The sequence below is a fragment of the Caretta caretta genome, chromosome 23, assembly GCF_965140235.1.
Source record: "Caretta caretta isolate rCarCar2 chromosome 23, rCarCar1.hap1, whole genome shotgun sequence".
NCBI lineage: Eukaryota > Metazoa > Chordata > Testudines > Cheloniidae > Caretta > Caretta caretta.
Window position 1 is genome coordinate 780718 of NC_134228.1, and position 19117 is coordinate 799834.

Here is a 19117-nt window from a genome sequence, read left to right on the forward strand (position 1 = left end):
GAACAGGGTTCTGCTTCTCAGTTTTTAACCCATAAGCAGCTGTCCAACATCCCAATGCCAACTCAAACGCAGTGACAAAGAGGCACATTTATTCATCGCACAGGGGCGTGGTTCCTCTGGTCTCCTGGGAGCAGCACCGCGTGCTGGGAGGGCGGGATTCCTAAGGTGCATGCACGGGTCTGCGTAGGCCCTGCTGGCGGGGACCCTGGCAAAGAGAGAACCCCGGACAGTGTGCGTGGAACCAGCGCCCCGAAACGCTCAGCCTTGTGGACAGCTCCATGAACCGCTAAACACCCCCCCCGCACGCTCCCTTCAGGGTGTGGCAGCCCCATTCTCAGCCCCTCGGGTGCCTTGCCCCTGGGCTGAGGTCCCCCTGCCCCGGCAGATAAACAGGTGGCTTCATGCCCACCCCGCCCCCAGGCCCCGCACACTCATCGTCAAGGAGAGACCCGGCAGCAGCCACGTCTGTGTTTATGGCAAACCTGGACATACGCCCAGGAACACATTGGTGCCGAGCCAGCAGGCAGTGCAGGGGCCTCGCCTGGGTAACTGGCAGCACAGCCCCGTACAGTCTCACGGAGGAAGGCGTAGAGCCAAGGATCAAGCCACAGAGCCATCTGTTGATCGGCCGGGGCAGGGGGACCTCAGCCCAGGGGCGAGGGGGAGCCGCTGGGGCCGGGGCTGCCAAGCCCTGACGGAGCAATGCACAATCACACGGGGCCGGAGGGAGCGTCACGGTGAGGCCTCCTGGGGGTTCTGGGCCCACGGATCAGGGCAGGACTCACTCTGCCTCAGTCTCCCATCTCTGCCCGGCCAGTCCCAGCTGCTCCAGAGGCCGGTGTTCAGGAGGGACGAGAGTCGAGGGGTGGCGGAGCTGGAGCCATGCCCTGACAAGAAATGGCCCCGCTGTCCGTGGACGTTGCGGGATGAAGCTATTGGTTCAGCTCAGCCGGCGTCTGGCCGCAGAATAAAGCGGGAAGGAGGCAGGACAGCTCAAGATAAGCCACTGCTCAGCAAATGCCCGAGTGCTGGTAGGAGATAGCGCCAGGCCAGCCCAAGGCCTGGGCACACCAGCAAGCAAAGGGGCTCGAGCAGTTTGTAACTAGCATCTCCTTGGGGGGGGCTGTTTGGGGGGCCAGGGTGACATGCAGGAGCCGCTGGGGCAACTGACGACGCCGGCTCTGTCTAGATCCCCATCACAGAGTGGATTTAGGTACGGAAAAAATGGTCGCAGACTGTGTTTTTAAAACCCTTCCCCCCCCATGCTTTGTTCCCATTGTTAAAACAAACAATACCTTGGCTTGCTGGGCACAGGCTCCCAAAGGGAAGCCCCAGAGGACTCTCTCAGACCCTCTGGGTCAGCACGGCTGCTACACAGGGTGCTGTGCCCCACGCCTGGCGTGGCAGAGGTGCACGCAGCCCTGTAACCTCAACAACTTGCCCCCTTGTCGGGGCTGGCTCGGGCCCTGTAGCAGGAGGGCAGTGAATTCCTGCCAGTCATCCTCCCCCACGACACAAAACCCAAACCACCACCATTTCCAGGACGGTGCCCCTGTGGGGTGCTGGGCGGGGGGGGCAGTGGTTGGCTCCAAAAACCCAACCCCAAAATCCCAGCACTAAAACGGGGAAGTTACAGAAAATTCGGAGCCTCTGGCAACAGGGGTGGGAAGCTAGAAACTCTCCCGTAATCTTCCCCCAGTGGATGCTGCTTGCAGCAGCTTGCACAGGGGCTGCTTGCATGGATGCACATGGGCACCTGGCTCTCAGGTGCTCAGTTGCACCCCTGCAGCGTGCGTGCCCAGACGCTGCCCCATTCTGACCTGTGCGTCACACCCAGGGCTGGTGCCGACGCCTGCATGAGGGGCAGGGAGAGTCACGCCCTGCAGCTCTGGGTCTCTGTAAGCCCAGCGCTAGGGAGGGTGGGTCTCTGTCGCCCTCTCATGGTTGATTTGCATAAGAGGGTAACAGGCTACTACTGCTGCCCGGCAGAGGCGTTACCTCCGTAGCTTGGGAGAGGAGGGCCCAGGCTGAGGGCTCCTGCCTGGGACAGCTGCAGAGCTGAGGGTGAAGCTCCGTGCGCCACGTCTCTATAGTTATAGATCTCTATAGATCTCCCTCGGAGGACCCCAGCCATAGAGGAGACCCCACGGCATGGAGGTCTCCAACCACAGAGAGGACCCTAGCCAGAGAGGAGACCCACCCAGCATGTGGCCTGTAGCCATGGAGATCTGGTTGTAGAGCGCTCCAGCCACGTCTCTCTGGCAGAGGGATTGCTGGGGGTGGCGCCAGACTGGGGGGAAGGGGTGGAGGAGAAATTTGGGGCAGGGGGACATGGGGCACTGGAGATTGGGGGGAATCAAGGCAGGAGCTGGAAGGAGTGTGAGGCTCCAAAGGGTTGGATGATGGGGAAATAGGAGAATGAGGGCATGAATATTCAGATATGCAAATATAGAGGAGGCACCATGCATTAAATCACCGTCTGTCCCGCCCCACAGCCTGCAGGGGCCTGGGGCATGCGAGGGGCGGTGGCCACACGGCTGTGTGCCCTACACGGACCCCCCAGGGTAACGACAGCGAGCAAAGGGGAGGCAGCTGTCGCCTGCCATGTCACAAGCCCGGCCTGCGGTGGGGCTGCTGAGGGCCCGTTCCCCAGCTCAAACCCCGATGCTCCGGTCCTCCATTGTGGACTTGGTCTCCAGCGTGGATCTGGTCTTCCTCCTGCTGTCAGCCACGGAGTGGAGTGAATCCTCGCTCAGCACGTTGCGGAGGATGGACTTCAGTGAGCGCTGGAACCGGTCTTTGAAGTCCTGGCCCATGATGACGTAGATGACGGGGTTGAGGCAGCTGTTGACGTAGGCCAGGCCCACAATCAGGGGGTCGGACTCAAAGGCGCCTTTGAACAGGCTCGTGCTGGGCTTGTGGGCGGCCAGGATCAGCCCCACCACGTGGTAGGGGAGCCAGCACACGAAGAAGCCGATGATCACCACAAGAACGACCTTAATGGTCTTGCGCGAGCGGGTGAAACGGCTCCTGTGGACACGGGCCAGGACCAGGCCGTAGCAGGTGGCGATCACCACGAAGGGGACCAGGAAGCCGGCGGCGAAGCGGAAGGTAGCGACGGACACCTCGACGGCGGTCTGGTATCCGGACACGCGAGTGTACTCCAAGACACACATCACTTTGTCTGAGAACGCCTTGGCGTGCGTCGTCCGGAAGATGAAGGTTGGGAGGGTCATGAGCAGAGCCAGGAGCCAGGCTGCCCCGCTCAGGCCCCAGGCCAGCCGGGTCGTGCGGTGGTTCTGGCACCAGACGGGCCTGGTCACCAGGGCGCAGCGGTCCAGGCTGATGGCCGTCAGGAGCAGGACGCTGGCAAACATGTTCAGGATGGCGAGGGATGGGAGCAGCTTGCAGGCGAAGTCACCCAGCTCCCAGCGGTTGTCGCGGGCCACGGGCACGGCCAGGAAGGGCAGCGCCAGGCAGCAGAGGAGGTCGGCCACCGCCAGGTTGAGGAACCAGACGGTGTTCACCGTGCGCTTCATCCCGAAGCCCGTCACCCAGATGACAGCCGCGTTCCCCGGCACGCCCAGCAGGAAGACGAGGGAGTAGAGAACCAGAGACGCCCACAGGACGGGGGTCAGCTGGAAAGGCAGCGGAGTCGGCAGGTCGAAGTCGGGCGCAGTGAAGTTACTGTTCCAGTCAGGATAGTCAACATACAGCTCGGTGGCATTCATTCTGCACCAGGCTCTGTATCCTGTAAACAAACAATAAAATACAAAGGCTAGTCACTTCCTGCTACTCTGCAGGAATGGCACTGTAACCACAGAGTTTTATGAAAACACAGATCCAGATTGGCCTGTGGAACTCACCGACATTTGATCTCTGTGAGGCCAGGAGCTTAGCAGGATTATTAAAAAAGAATTGAACATTTGTACTCACGAGACCACCTGGCGTCCCGCTGGGAAGGACTCAGGAAGTGTGGCCAGGATCTATACTGACTGAGAGGTGTTGACGACCTTTCCCTGCGGACAGGCTGCTCCAGAGCTACAAGGAGTTTTACACCTTTCTCTGAGTGAGATAGTGCTGGGCACTGTCGCAGACGGGATACCATGCTAGACAGGCCCTGGCCTCATCCACACTGGGAGGGAAAATCGATGTTTCCCACCAGTCTCATTGCAGGGGAGCATGCAGCCCAGCCCGCGGCTTAACGGCCATGAATTATTAGGGTTCATCCCCCATCCCTGTCCTTAACCCCTCCCCGAAAAAACCCTGCCCTTGAGAATGTTCCTGGTTTTAAACCAACCCCCACCCCCGCTAGCAGCCCCCTGGTCTTGGGAACGCCTCAAGCCCCCAAACTGCAGGGAAGCGGGTGGAAACGGGGCTCGGAGCAGCTGGAATCACTCACAGGTTTGTTTTTAATTTTAATCTGCAGGAATTAGCATGTGTGAATTTGGTGCTGGATAAAGTGAATCTGCTGCCTAGGTGCTACCAGGACGGCTTCCCCCAAGCACTGTCCCCGGGGCCCTGCCGGCTGCACCCCCTCCAGGATGAGATGGGATCCAAGCCCCACCACCCACCCAGGCATTGGTTGCACTGGCAATGTGCCCCGATCCCAGTTCCTGCCCCGCTGCACACCCCTTGCCTAGACAGGCTACGCCATTGTTTGCACTGGTCCGGCTGAACGCTGCTTGGAAAGCAAATCACAGCATACAGCGGTGTTTGCACGGGGGTAGCTGGGACCCCCAGAGCAGACAAGACCTCAGTCCTTGGTCTCTCTGCTCTGCCTAGCCCCCAGGGGCCCAGGTGGCACCAATGGGTAGATGGGCGCCTGCCCTCTTGGGAGCTGGGCTGAGGCCCCCAGTGCCTTTTGCACAGGCCAGCGAATGGCCATTGGAGGCTAATGACTCTTCAGTGAGGAGCCAGTTGCCCAATGTCACTTCCTTTCTGTGATGAAACAGCAAGGCCATGCCGTTGGGGCAGGTAGGAAAAAACAACCGTTATTTATAAAGCACTCTCTCCGGGTGCGGGCCCTGATCCGGGGGCTTGGGCAGCAATGCCTACAGGAGTGGGCCCTCGGTGAAAACCCCCGTCTGAGTGGTGCAGGTCGCTGCGCTGCAGTCAGGAGACGGGCCCCACACGGGTAGCAGCAAGTGCCTGAGCTCGGCATCTCCCCTGCTTTAGGCTGGCGACAGGAATAATGTGATCGCGCAACAGCACAACCTCAGATTCACGGATTCGCTCCCCAGCTCTGGGAGGGGAGTGGGAGCTATTGGTTACCCAGGGGCTGATGGGAGCCAGGACTCCTGGGCTCTATTCCCAGCTCTGGAAGGGGCGTGGGGGCTAGTGGGTCAGAGCAGGGGGCTGGGAGCCAGGACTCCTGGGTTCTATCCCCCCCAGCTCTGGGAGGGCAGTGGAGTCTAGTGGCCAGAGCAGGTGACTGCATGTCAGCATGTACAGTTCTCACAGAGCTAAAGGTGCAGAAATGGGGCTCTTTAGCCCAAGGCAGACAGCAGCTCCGATGCTGCAGAGTTTCAAGCCACAGAGCAATCCAGTTTCGCAAACACAGAACCAGAACCAGAACCAAATCCCTGGTGCAGGGGAAAATCTCAAGCCTGGTCCACAAAGGGAAGTGTGACCAGTTCCACCAACTGCGTTACGCTGGGGTAAGCCGCCAAGGGGGCACTGAGGTATCCGAGGGGCTTCTTCTGGTTAGCGCCAACTCCTCCCCAGGCAACCTCAACTACCCTGAAAAGTGGCTGCCCTGATGCGGAATACGTGTGTCTACACGGGAGTGACACCAGTATAACCGCACCACTTTACATTCATACCTCAGTCATACCAAAAACCTCACCTGTGCAGAGGCAGCTCAAGACTTGTTGTGCTGCAGCGACGAATAATGGTTGCCCATTAGAGAAGAGAAGACGCGGGTGCCAGGAATTGAGCTGCCAGCATCAAACCGAACAGGCTTGCCACACCATGGACAAACCCCGAGACCGTTCCAAGAACTCACAGGCTGACCCGTAGCCTATCGAAAGCTCCTACCCCAAATGCAGCCACCGGGACAGGCAAACCCTGACCTGGGACACGGCTGGTCCGGGAGCAGGCGCTGCTGATTTGCGGGCAGACTATCAGAGCAAGCCCAAGGGACCGGGGGGAAAAAGCAAATGATCTAGGAGTGCCAGCCCAGAGCCCGCACTTAAGGTGGGTGGCACCGCCTCACCTGGATTCTGATAGACACCCTCCTTTGATCAGGCCACTTTCAGCAACGCCCTGAGCGGCTTAACAAGCTTTGAGGCCCAAACCAGCCTAACCACAGCAACTTGTGCCTGTCTGAGATAATGACAATGCCAGAGCGGCTGGACAGAAGCCGCCCGCAAAGTGCAGGCTGGAAGACACCGACATTTGCCCCATGGGCTCGGCTGTTCCTGGCTGGAAAGCCCCCCACGCCCCTGAGAAGAGATGGCTCCGGGCCCGCAGCACAGAGCTAAGCAAGCACTCACCCCGTGTGCCCAGACCCCACGGGCTGCGTCCGGGCTGCAGGCGATTTTCCCAAGTGCCGACAGGCAGCGAACGCTGAGGTTTTATAATGCCGCAAACAGGAAGCTCCAGGGCTCTGCAGGCAAATTGCCTAGTTCAGCCCTTAGGAGCAGGGAGAGGGGTCAGAGATGGGGTGGCAGCCCAGAAAGGAACCTGGCTGTGGTGGAGGCTTCCACCCCCATTCCTGGAGCTCTGGGTTCGATTCCCGGTGCTGCCACCCACACCTAAACCATTCTGGGCCTCACTAGGGCCCTGTTCTCCATCCCCCACCATGTCATGCAGGTGTTTACACCCGTGAAACGCCCCCCGGGTCAGAACAGCTACACTCTGCCGTGGGGTAAATGACAGTGCAAGTTACACTCTCAGCTCCCCGCCTGACACACACCTGCTCAGGACGGGGGCGATGATGGCAGAGGGACCCTGCGCAGACAGACGAGTCGGACACAGGAGATCTCAAAGGGGCTGTCTGGAACCAAATTGCATCCTGGGGAGATTAACTCACCCAGCCAAGCGGGTGAGGTTTTGGCTCACATGAGCCTTCCGCCCCGGCGTCTCAGAGCCACTGAGGCATGGCGGGACACCTGTCTGCTGCCAGCAGCCATGTCGCTGCAGACAGTGTGGGCAGCTGGGGCCAGCCTGGGGCCGGAGAGAGTCTCCCCTTGCAAAAACCTCATCTCAACCTGCTTCCTGCTGCAGCGCTAGGGAGGGCATAGTGCCCCGCACTCTCGCCCAGCTGTGAGCTCCTTGCCATGGGGCCTCCCAGCTGTCTGCACCTTGGGCGCTACCCACAGAACCCAAGCCCCATTGATGCATTTTGGCCCTGCCCTGAGGGACCCTCTGGGGGGGACTCCAGCCCAGGCCCATTCAGATGTCTCCTCTGCTGAGGCTGCAGCAATGGGGGATAGCTACAGGAGGGTGGGTAGGAACCAGCCCTACCTCCATCTCCTTCTACCCAGGAGAGAAGGAAGCAGAGGGACCCCTCAGACTGTAGCCCCCTCCCAGAGCTGGGGCAGGAACACAGGACTCCTCTGGGGTAGCTACCTGCAGCCCTCCCAGCTGAGAGGCCTTTGCTAGCTGCAGGGGGCGGGGCAGGGGCCCACTTCAGGCCTAATTCTGCTTCTGCGTTCCTACCTCAGAAACCCCACAATTGCACCTGTGTGAGTGAAAACAGGCACCTGGGCCGTCTCTTCATTAGCCACCGGGGGTCCCACCTCCCCTCCCCCGCACTGGGACCCAGGACTCCAGGGTCCTAGCCCCAGAGCTAGGCAGAGGAGCTAATGGTTTAGAGCGGCAGGGGCTAGTGGTCAGAGCAACAGGGCTCCTGGGTTCTGTTCTCTGCGGCTCTGTACCCTGATGGAGCCCCATTTTCCGCCTGCTGGGTTGTCCCAGCTGGCCGTGCCCCCGGATGGCCATGCCACTCTCCAGCTCAGCACAGTAGCTGTGGGAAATGCTGCATGGGGGACACACCCCAGTTCTGGCACGAGGATGCAGGGGGGAGCAGACAGAATCTCACCCCTAAACCCTTTGAATATGTCCTGTGGAGGAGCTGCTGCCCACGAAGTGCAGGCTGGAAGACACCAGCATTTGCCCCATGGGCTCGGCTGTTCCCCGCTGGAAGGCCCCACCACGCCCCCGAGAAGAGATGGCTCCGGGCCCGCAGTGGAGAGCTAAAGAATGAAGTTGTTTTTTCCATATTGTAACTAAAACTCCATTTTGAAATGCTTAGTCCATTTTGCAAAACCTGCTGTAACCTTATTAACTTAGTTCAGATGTGTGACTGAGGGATGCATGGATAATGGAATCAACCTCCAGCCACAGCCTGTCCTGATCAGGTGAAGTGCAAACACCAACGGCTGAAGATGCAGACAACAGCCCTTACAAAGTGAGAAGAGCATCAGAGGGGTAGCTGTGTTAGTCTGGATCTGTAAAAGCAGCAAAGAGTCTTTTCTCAGAGTAGCAGCCGTGTTAGTCTGTATCCGCAAAAAGAACAGGAGGACTTGTGGCACCTTAGAGACTAACCAATTTATTTGAGCATAAGCTGTCGTGAGCTACAGTTCACTTCATCGGATACATTCATTGGAAAATACAGTGGGGAGATTTATATACACAGAGCACATGAAACAATGGGTGTTACCATACACACTGTAATGAGAGTGATCTGGTAAGGTGAGCTATTACCAGCAGGAGAGTGGGGGGTGGGGAACGGACCTTTTGTAGTGATAATCAAGGTGGGCCATTTCCAGCAGTTGATAAGAACGTCTGAGGAACAGCAGGGCGGGGGGAATAAACATGGGGAAATAGTTTTACTTTGTGTAATGACCCATCCACTCCCAGTCTTTATTCAAGCCTAAGTTAATTGTATCCAATTTGCAGATTAATTCCAATTCAGCAGTCTCTCCTCTAAGGTGCCACAAATACTCCTTTTCTTTTTGCGAATACAGACTAACACGGCTGTTCCTCTGAAACCTGTCCTTGGAGTCTGTTTCTGAAGTCTTTTTGTGGTAATATTGCGACTTTTAGGTCTGTAATTGAGTGACCAAAGAGATTGAAGTGTTCTCCGACTGGTTTTTGAATGTTATAATTCTTGACGTCTGATTTGTGTCCATTTATTCTTTTACGTAGAGACTGTCCAGTTTGGCCAATGTACATGGCAGAGGGGCATTGCTGGCACATGATGGCATATATCACAGTGGTAGATGCGCAGGTGAACGAGCCTCTGATAGTGTGGCTGATGTGATTAGGCCCTGTGATGGTGTCCCCTGAATAGATATGTGGGCACAGTTGGCAACGGGCTTTGTTGCAAGGATAGGTGCAGAACGCCACTAGCCGTCACCTTCAGCCCCCAACTAAAACCCCTCCAATGCACCATCAAGGATCTACAACCTATCCTGAAGGACGACCCATCACTCTCACAGATCTTGGGAGACAGGCCAGTCCTTGCTTACAGACAGCCCCCCAACCTGAAGCAAATACTCACCAACAACCACACACCACACAACAGAACCACTAACCCAGGAACCTATCCTTGCAACAAAGCCCGTCGCCAACTGTGTCCACATATCTATTCAGGGGACACCATCATAGGGCCTAATCACATCAGCCACACTATCAGAGGCTCGTTCACCTGCGCATCTACCAATGTGATCTATGCGATCATGTGCCAGCAATGCCCCTCTGCCATGTACACTGGTCAAACTGGACAGTAAAAAGAATAAATGGACGAGAGACTGCTGAATTGGAATTAATTTGCAAACTGGATACAATTAACTTAGGCTTGAATAAAGACTGGGAGTGGATGGGTCATTACACAAAGTAAAACTATTTCCCCATGTTTATTTCCCCACCCCCCACCGTTCCTCAGACGTTCTTGTCAAATGCTGGAAATGGCCCACCTTGATTATCACTACAAAAGGTCCGTGCCCCCCCCCCACCCCACCCCACTCTCCTGCTGGTAATAGCTCACCTTAAGCAATCACTCTTATTACGGTGTGTATGGTAACACCCATTGTTTCATGTTCTCTGTGTATATAAATCTCCCCACTGTATTTTCCACTGCAAGCATCCGATGAAGTGAGCTGTAGCTCACAAAAGCTTATGCTCAAATAAATTTGTTCGTCTCTAAGGTGCCACAAGTCCTCCTGTTCTTTTTAAAGGGTCTTGTGGCACCTTATAGACTAACAGACGTATTGGAGCATAAGCTTTCGTGGGTGAATACCCACTTTGTCGGATGCATGAGAAGAGTGAGAAGAGTCCACCGTAAAAAAACAGAACAAAGTTGCAATGGAAACAAGATCAAAGCCAGGTCCAAGGCTGAAAGTCACGTCTGCAATTGATGGGTGATCAACCACACAGGACCCAGAGGCAGCGTGACACAGCAAGGCCCACAGACGCTTGTTCAAACTGAAGCCTACGAAAAGGATGGGGGAGATGGAAGACTTTGGGTAACGTTCTGCTGCCAACATGGAAGGGCATCGGTGCGCGATCGACAGAGACCTGGCTCTTCCTCGTGCCCAGCTTTCCTGGACAGTTAGCCGCCACGAGCTACAATCCCAAGCTGCGAAATCAAGCTACGGACTCAAGCTACGTTCAGAACAGGTGACTGTACAGCATCTGCAGAACATTGGGTGGGGGTGCGACTGGGTATGGGTATATAGGTATTAGATATTAGCTATTGGTTATAAATCAAATTGTGTTATCATAATAATCATGGCATATTGCCTTGTCCCCTGAAAAGATCCAGTGTTGTTTTATCAACATAACAGCGGCACAGAGCTAAGCAAGCACTCACCCCGTGTGCCCAGACCCCGTGGGCTGCGTCCGGGCGCAGGCGATTTTCCCAAGCGCCGACAGGCAACGAACGCTGAGGTTTTATAACGCCGCGAACAGGAAGCTCCAGGGCTCTGCGGGCAAATTGCCTAGTTCAGCCCTTAGGAGCAGGGAGAGGGGCCAGAGGTGGGCTCGGGCCCGTCTGCTCCGATGTGGAACCAAGAGTGGGGAGTGGAGAGTAAGCAGAATTCTGATTCTGACTTGTTGGTAGGGATTGATTGATTATGTCCCTGTAAACAGAGTCCAGTCTCTAAGCTGGCGGGGGTGGTAGATCTGAAAGCAAGAATGCAAGAGAGCATCTGTGTAGATGCTTGGAGCCCAGAGGGGCTGCAGTTGGTGGACACACCTAGCCAGCCAAAGGGTTCTTGTAAGCAGGGAGGTTCAGCTCTCAACTCTCTAGGAGAAAGGTGAGGGGGAAAGGACCCGATCCTGCTGACGGGAAGGATGAGTCAACTCTAAGAAAGGGAAAGAAATTTTGCGGCATGCACAATGATGAGAATTTGAAAACTAGTGTCACTTGATGCAAATTACCCTGGCTGACAAGGGAGGGGGGAAGATTTGCCTAGTCGTTGGCACAGAAGATACACCAGGTCGTAGCTTACAGGGATAAACTAGCTATTTTCTAGAACTCCTGGCGAGATCACGAAAGGCCCAAGCCACTATTGACCCAGTCAAATATTACCACGAGTTTGAAAAGGGATTCAGTAACATTGTTATTTCCATGATAAACCTTACCAAAAAAAGTCTGTTTGAGTCAAAGCTGATTGTGATAAACCATTTCTGTTACATATGGATAAAGTTGATGTTAAACTGCCATCTGAGCTGGAACAAGGGCTGTACCAGGGGAAAGGGTTGGGCCCTGACTAGGAAGGCATCCAGTCTGTGATAGAAGCTTATTGCAACACCTCTGAGGGTGGCATTTTTATCTGTATTCAGTTTTCTTACTGTATTGCATGTTTTGTTTTATTTTGCTTGGTAATTCACTTTGTTCTGTCTGTTATTACTTGGAACTACTTAAATCCCACTTCTTGTATTTAATAAAATAACTTTTTACTTTTTTAATTAACCCAGAGTATGTATTAATACCGGGGGGGGGGTGCAAACAGCTGTGCATATCTCTCTCTCAGTGTTATAGAGGGCAAACAATTTAAGCTTTATACAGGGTAAAACGGATGTATTTGGGGTTTGGACCCCATTGGGAGCTGGGTACCTGAGTGCTGGAGACAGGAGCACTTCTTAAGCTGTTTTCAGTTAAGCTTGCAGGGGACGTAGTTCAGGCCTGGGTCTGGGTTGCAGCAGGCTAGCGTGTCTGGCTCAAACCAGGCAGGGCACTGAGGTCCCAAGCTGGCAGGGAAAACAGGCTCAGACATAGTCTAGGCACACCAGGTGGCAGCCCCAAAGGGATTTCTGTTACCCAACCCGTCACAATACTGAATGAAAAATTCCTGTGAAGCCTTCAGCAGTGCCCAGGGACACCCCTTTCTGCATCAATTTTGCATGGGGGTGCGATGCTGTATGGAATATGGAGACTGGAGGGTATCTGCTGACTGCCAGTCTGGATGCGACGACTCCCACAGATGGGAATGGGCTAAAGTGACACGGTCTCTCCCTCCCCCTGCAACTCCCACCCCTCCCCCTGTTTCCTGCAACCCCCCTGCAATTCCCACCCCTCACCCTGCTCCCTGCAACCCACCCTGCTCACCCTGCAACGCCCCCTGCTCCATGCAACTCCCACCCCTCACCCTGCTCCCTGCAATTCCACCCCCACCCCGCCCCCTGCTCCCATGCCCCCTACCCATGGGTAAGTTTAATGGCACGGCGCAGGACACAGGCTGGGCAGGAGCAGCGAGTGGTTTATTAGACAGACAGACAGACAGACAGACAGACAGAAGGATACAGGATTTGCTGAGCCCAAGGCCCGCAGTCCGGGCCCCACAGACCGGTGGCCCTGGGAGTCTGAGTCCATTATGGCCTTGACACCCAAAGCACCCCAGGCTGCCGGCGCCAGCACACGGTGCCTTGGGGACGGGGGGGCTATGCTGCTAGGTTAGCCTCCTGCCCCCCGGGGGCCTCCAGGCCCTTCTCCCGGCTCAGCCAGTCCACACGCGGCCCCGCCCCAGCTGCGCCTCTCCCGGGCCTGGCCTTGGCCGCCTCCTGAGGCTGTTTGGACTTTTCTGGGCGCCTCTCCCGGAAGTGGGGGGGACACCTGCCCCCCGCCGTCTCTGCGCTTTGGGGCTTCCACCGTCCGGCTCCTGCGGCCGCCGAGGGGGTCCCCGCTCCGCGCCCCGAGCGATGCGTGGGGAGCCCTTTGCGCCCAGGCCGCGGGCCCCGGCTCCGTCCTGGTCTCATCCCGCCGGGGGGGCTGCTGCCTCCTGCCCCGGCTCGGTCCCACGGCCAGGGGCGGCTCCATCCTCCGGCGCCTCAGTGGGTCCAGTCGCGGCCTCTCCAGCCCGTGCGCCCCGCGGGGCCCGGCTGCCCTCGCCTCTCCTCCTGCGCGGGCCGCGGGCCGCCCCCCGGGGCCCCCGCCGCCTGCAGCCGCTGCCCGGGCCCGCTGTGGTTGCAGAGCCGCGGGGCCTGCGGGCCGGGCGCGGTGCCGTTCTCCGCGCCGGGGCCCCGCGGCGCCCACACCAGCCCGTAGTAAATCACCAGGAGCAGCGCGGCCAGCGAGACGCAGAGGAAATAGGCGCAGACGGTGGCGACGCGCAGCCAGCGCGGGGGGGCCCGGCCCCCCCCCAGCAGCAGCTTCCCGCCCCCCCGCGGCCGATCCCCGGCGTAGCTGGGGGGCACCGGCTGCCCGGGCCCGTCTCCCTCCCGCTGCTTCATGCCGGCTGCGCCCAGGGCGCACGGGGGAGGCTGGCGCGGCCCGGGGCGCCCGCGAAACTCCTGTCCTGCCGGCCCCGTCCGAGCCCTGCCCGCTCTGGGCAGCCTCGCCTCTCCCCCGCCCCCACTCCCGTGCCGGACCCGGACCCGCCCCGTGCCAGACCCGCCCCCCGCGCTGGGCCGGCCCCGGCCCCCCTGCGCCATGCCAGCCTCTCCCACCCAGACTGCCCCCACGGCGGCAGGGCCCAGACCAGCCCCCTCCCCTCGGCGCCCTGCCGGCTCACCACCCCATCCGGTCCCCAGGAGACAGAGCTCTGCCCCCCTTAATGCTGTGGGAGTGGGGGTATCTCTTTGACTGCAGAGCCTGCACCTAGTCTCAGCCTCCAAGGAATCTGCCCGCGCCTGGCTGCAGAGCAAAGAAGGGAGGGACACCTATGCATCCCCCAGGAATAGGAAGCACCCCCTGAGCTCTGGGGGCTGCAAGGACCCTCTTCCCCACCCCGCTCCCGGCACAGGTGCCTCTCCACCCCACCCCAGGGCAGGGGGCTTGGGCTGGAGAAGAGTGCGCGGCTCTGGGGCACCTGGGGACCCTCGCCCGCACCCCCATCCCTGACCAGTCAGCACCTGCCACCTGCAGCAACATCCCTGTCACCCTTCCGGCCCCGAATCCCACGCTGGGCAGGCTCCACACGGGTGCGCCATCCCCTTGGCAGGGGAGCTCCACACGCCTGGCTCCAGGGACCCCAATGACGCGGCCAATCCTCCCTGGAGAATCCCAGCAGCAGCAGGGGGGTTGCATGGCAGGGGCCAGGGAGTGACTCTGGGCCTAGTGTAGGCGCAGTGCCTGGCCCCACTGCACCTTCCAGGGGCTACCACGGCACAGCAGGGGCCTCCCCCCTTCCGGGCATCACCAGCTGGCAGTGGCTGGGAGCTCCAGGGCTCTGCCTGACCGGCGTCCCTCACCGCAGTTGATCCCTTTCACAGCTGGGGAGCTAAGGCACAGGGAGAAGGGATTTGCCTAAGGTCCTCCAGCAGCGCTGTGGCAGAGGTGGGAACAGAACCCAGCTCCGTGCTGTAACCCAGTCAGCGCAGGGAGCTCCGTGCATTAGTGCTAAGGCTAAGATGTAGTCACGGGCATTTGGGGTAAAAGTCCTGGACAGGTCACAGATAGTGAATTTTTATTTATTGCTTGTGACCTGTCCAGGAGTTTTACCAAAGATACCCGTCTAAACCTCTACTTCTGGGGCCCCGCTGTTCCAGTGCTGGGGGTTGACTGCCCCACAGCTGCTGCTCCCGGGACTGCTCTCCGGGCACCCCTGGGGCCACTGCTCCAGCTGCCCCAGGACCCCTGCTGCTCGGACGGTCCCCAGGGCACCCCTAGGACCACTGTTCTGGCGCTCCCCGAGGTTGCCCCCAGGACTGCTGCTTGGGCAGTCCCCAGAGCCAGTTGCCCAGAGTGTCCCGAGCACTGGCTGGTGCAGCTGGCCCCAGGGACCACTGGAGCAGCTGGCTCCAGGTCATTCCAGTAGCGGCTGGTGTTGCTGACTGTGGCCCGTGGGTCGCCTGAGTAGCTGGCCCTGAAGTCAGCTGATGTGACGAAGTGGGACTGTTCTTAATGTTTCCTCTGAATAGTGTGGGGGTGCCTCAGTTTCCCCTAGGCAGTTCTTAAGTATCTAGGGGGTGGGGTAAGGGTGTATGATCATTGCAGAGCCCTAGAGGGCATGTGTGTGCAGGAGTCTGGACACAGAGAATGGCCGACACCCTGTTTCCTGGCAATTAATGGCCTGGGCCCTTCCCCCCCTGCAAGGTGAGAGCTGAAGGGTTGGAGAACAAAGGAATCAGGTGACCACCTGGCCCGGGAAAGGAACAAAGCCCAGAGGAGGAGGGGCTGGAGGGGGAGTTTCAGTTTGGGGCTGGCTGGGACATGGAGTGAAGTGCAGACGTGGTTGTCTGGCTCACTGCCCCCCAAAATGGACCCAGCTGAGGGGTCCCGTTCTCTGCACCTGCAAGCTCTGTTTTAGACCATGTTCCTGTCGTCTAATAAACCTTCTGTTTTACTGGCTGGCTGAGAGTCACGTCTGACTGCGAAGTTGGGGTGCAGGACCCTCTGGCTTCCCCAGGAGCCCCGCCTGAGCGGACTCGCTGTGGGAAGCGCACGGAGGGGCAGAGGATGCTGAATGCTCCGAGGTCAGACCCAGGAAGGTGGAAGCTGTGTGAGCTGCGTGTCCTGAAGACAGGCTGCTCACAGAAAGGCGACTGCCCCAGAGTCCTGACTGGCTTCATGGGGAGCAGTTCCAGAGCATCGCCCAGGGACTCCGTGACAACTGGTGGCAGTGGTGGGATGTACTGCACCCCGTGGATGGTGCTTCCTGCAGTAAGTGACTGGGGAGCAGTAACACGAAGGGGGATTGCCGAGGACCAGGCCTGCTGAAGGCTCAGAGAGGAGCGGTTTCGGGGGGCGGTTAACCCCTGGGAGTGTGTGACCAGCGAGAAGGACTGTGCAGTAACAGGGTTCCCCTGGGGATTGCAGCGAGCAGTCCAAGGGGCGGAGGAGTCTGCAGCTCGACCCTGGCAAAGAGGTGGTGACCTCGAGAAGGGCTGACACACTAGGGGTTCTCCCTGGAAACCGTGGGGAGCTGAGAACACACGGGCCTGTGAGTCCACAACAACTTGGGAGGAGCGGAGTGACGGCCTGTCACCGTCTCCTTAAGAAGGACATTGTAACCCTGTGCAAAAAGAGAGGGTTGAGCATTGGAAAGTTCACCAAAGCAGAGTTAATCGTGCAGCTGGAGGAGGATGACCGCTCTAAGGAACAGATTCCTGACCCCAACTGGGGCTATAGCAGGATCTGGGAGCAGCTGAAGCGGGAGCCAGGCATCGCCAAGACTCCTGTCCCCGACCAGACGGGGGTCTTCACGATCGGGTTCCCCATTGGGGGATCAAGACGGACGGGATTGGAGCTGAGTCTGAGAGAGCAAGAGGACCGTGGGAGACAGCGAGAGCCCAAGCAAGAGCTGCAGAAGCAGCAGCAGCATGAACTGGCGGTGGGGGAGCGGAGAGGCCTAGGGGACCTCCCAGGGGTGAGTGGGGATAGATCCCGGGGGGCCAGTTCCGCAGGGAACCTCGAGACTAAATTGCTGCCCCTGGTTAAGGGGGGTGGGGTGTGGATGCCACCTCACTGCCTTTGAGCAGGCTGGCGATTTGAACCAAGGGGACCCTGCGGAAAAGCCCCGGTGTCTAGCTCCCTTGCTGGGTCCCAAGGCCACAGACTCCGTCAGCCAGATGGTTGGGGATGTGGACAGGCTCCCACTCCTGACCCCAACCTATATGTCTGTGTGGAGTTTCCTGGGGCCAGGCCCCCCGGACCTCCAGTGGGAGCAGAAGGTGATGGTCAATGGGGAGACATTCTTGGGGTGGCCAAAGGGCATGGGCTGCATAAACCTTCCCACATGCGGCCTGCGAGTGCTATCGACCACCCCTGACCTAAGGGAGGGCGTGAAACTGGAAGGGCCTGGTGTAACTCCTACCAAGGAATGGGAGAGATGCTGGGGCATCCATGGGAACGTTGGTGGCTTCGAACTTCCCCAGGTCACCGGCTAAAGTGACCCCGCTCAGTTCGATCTCGAAGGGGGGAGAGATGTGACGAAGTGGGACTGTTCTTAATGTTTCCTCTGAATAGTGTGGGGGTGCCTCAGTTTCCCCTAGGCAGTTCTTAAGTATCTAGGGGGTGGGGTAAGGGTGTATGATCATTGCAGAGCCCTAGAGGGCAGGTGTGTGCAGGGGTCTGGACACAGAGAATGGCCGACACCCTGTTTCCTGGCAACTGATGGCCTGGGCCCTTCCCCCCCTGCAAGGTGAGAGCTGAAGGGTTGGAGAACAAAGGAATCAGGTGACCACCTGGCCCGGGAAAGGGACAAAGCCCAGAGGAGGAGGGGCTGGAGGGGGTTTTCAGTTTGGGGCTGGCTGGGACATGGAGTGAAGTGCAGATGTGGTTGTCTGGCTCACTGCCCCCCAAAATGGACCCAGCTGAGGGGTCCCGTTCTCTGCACCTGCAAGCTCTGTGTTAGACCATGTTCCTGTCGTCTAATAAACCTTCTGTTTTACTGGCTGGCTGAGAGTCACGTCTGACTGCGGAGTTGGGGGGCAGGACCCTCTGGCTTCCCCAGGAGCCCCGCCTGAGCGGACTCGCTGTGGGAAGCGCATGGAGGGGCAGAGGCTGCTGAATGCTCCGAGGTCAGACCCAGGAAGGTGGAAGCTGTGTGAGCTGTGTGTCCTGAAGACAGGCTGCTCACAGAAAGGCGACTGCCCCAGAGTCCTGACTGGCTTCATGGGGAGCAGTTCCAGAGCATCGCCCAGGGACTCCGTGACACCCTGCTGCTCGGACGGTCCCCAGGGCACCCCTAGGACCACTGTTCTGGCGCTCCCCGAGGTTGCCCCCAGGACTGCTGCTTGGGCAGTCCCCAGAGCCAGTTGCCCAGAGTGTCCCGAGCACTGGCTGGTGCAGCTGGCCCCAGGGACCACTGGAGCAGCTGGCTCCAGGTCATTCCAGTAGCGGCTGGTGTTGCTGACTGTGGCCCGTGGGTCGCCTGAGTAGCTGGCCCTGAAGTCAGCTGCACCAGCCACTGCGGAAGTCACCGAAAGTCACGGAATCCGTGACTTCCATGACCTCCATGAAAGAATCACAGCTTTAATCGTTGCAATGAACGCTCCAGCCTGCACCCGTTTGAGAGACATGTCTGGGGACTGAACGGCTGCTCGCAGAGAGGCATCTGTACCTGCCCTGTCCTTGTGGTCTTAAGGAAGCCAACTTTCCTGGATTTCTAACACCTCCCTGTCCCCACTACAGCTAAGAAACACGCTGGCTCCAGAGGGGCAGGGTGGGGCCATGTGGTGCCCGCAGCGTGGGCAGGGATCACATTAGCCTCCGAGAGCTGTGCTGTGTCCATGGCCAGGGGCTCATGGCAGGTGTGCTCTGTACATGGAAAGCCAGGGCCTGCAGCAGACCGGCTCCGACCAAAGGTCCGTCTAGCCCAGTGTCCTGGCTGCCAACAGCGGCCAGTGCCAGGTGCCCGAGAGGCAATGAAGAGAACAGGGAATCACCCAGTGATCCATCCCCTGTCGCCTATTCCCAGCTTCTGGCAAACAGAGGCTAGGGACACCATCCCTGCCCAGCCTGGCTAATAGCCATTGATGGACCTATCCTCCATGAACTTATCTAGTTCTTTTTTGAACCCTGTTGATAGTCTTGGCCTTCACAACATCCTCTGGCAAGGAGTTCCGCAGGTTGACTGTGCGTTGTGTGAAGAAATGCTTCCTTTGGTTTGTTTTAAACCCGCTGCCCATTAATTTCATTTGGTGACCCCTAGTTCTTGTGTTACGAGGCGTAAACAACACTTCCTGATTGACTTTCTCCACACCGGTCATGATTTTACAGACC

At 58.4% G+C, this 19117-nt stretch overlaps 2 protein-coding genes across 4 annotated transcripts; both read right to left on the reverse strand.

Annotated features, from left to right (window-relative positions):
- Positions 1 to 72: 72 nt before the first annotated feature.
- On the reverse strand, positions 73 to 8541 carry C5AR1 (complement C5a receptor 1). Of its 3 annotated transcripts, XR_012665867.1 has the most exons (3): positions 6498 to 8541; positions 786 to 3751; positions 73 to 205 (listed from the first exon to the last, which is right to left on the reverse strand). XR_012665867.1 is itself a non-coding variant. In XM_048832906.2 (2 exons), exon 2 carries the CDS (start codon positions 3729 to 3731, stop codon positions 2655 to 2657), a length of 1077 nt encoding a protein of 358 aa, XP_048688863.1. In that variant the 5' UTR covers positions 3732 to 3751; positions 6498 to 8541; the 3' UTR covers positions 73 to 2654. The 3 variants fall into 3 exon arrangements, 2 of the variants coding, with proteins under 2 accessions (XP_048688863.1, XP_048688864.1); XM_048832906.2 differs by having other exon boundaries at positions 73 to 3751; XM_048832907.2 differs by lacking the exon at positions 6498 to 8541 and adding an exon at positions 5849 to 6464 and having other exon boundaries at positions 73 to 3751.
- Positions 8542 to 12693: 4152 nt separating this feature from the next.
- Positions 12694 to 13808, reverse strand: INAFM1 (InaF motif containing 1). The gene has a single exon (XM_048832928.2). It carries the CDS (start codon positions 13681 to 13683, stop codon positions 13282 to 13284), a length of 402 nt encoding a protein of 133 aa, XP_048688885.2. The 5' UTR covers positions 13684 to 13808; the 3' UTR covers positions 12694 to 13281.
- Between the last annotated feature and the right edge of the window lie 5309 nt (positions 13809 to 19117).

Excerpts from the sequence above, each read along its gene's own strand:
- C5AR1 (XM_048832906.2), bottom strand. The coding sequence starts at position 3,731 with ATGAATGCCACCGAGCTGTATGTTGACTATCCTGACTGGAACAGTAAC.
- INAFM1 (XM_048832928.2), bottom strand. The coding sequence starts at position 13,683 with ATGAAGCAGCGGGAGGGAGACGGGCCCGGGCAGCCGGTGCCCCCCAGC.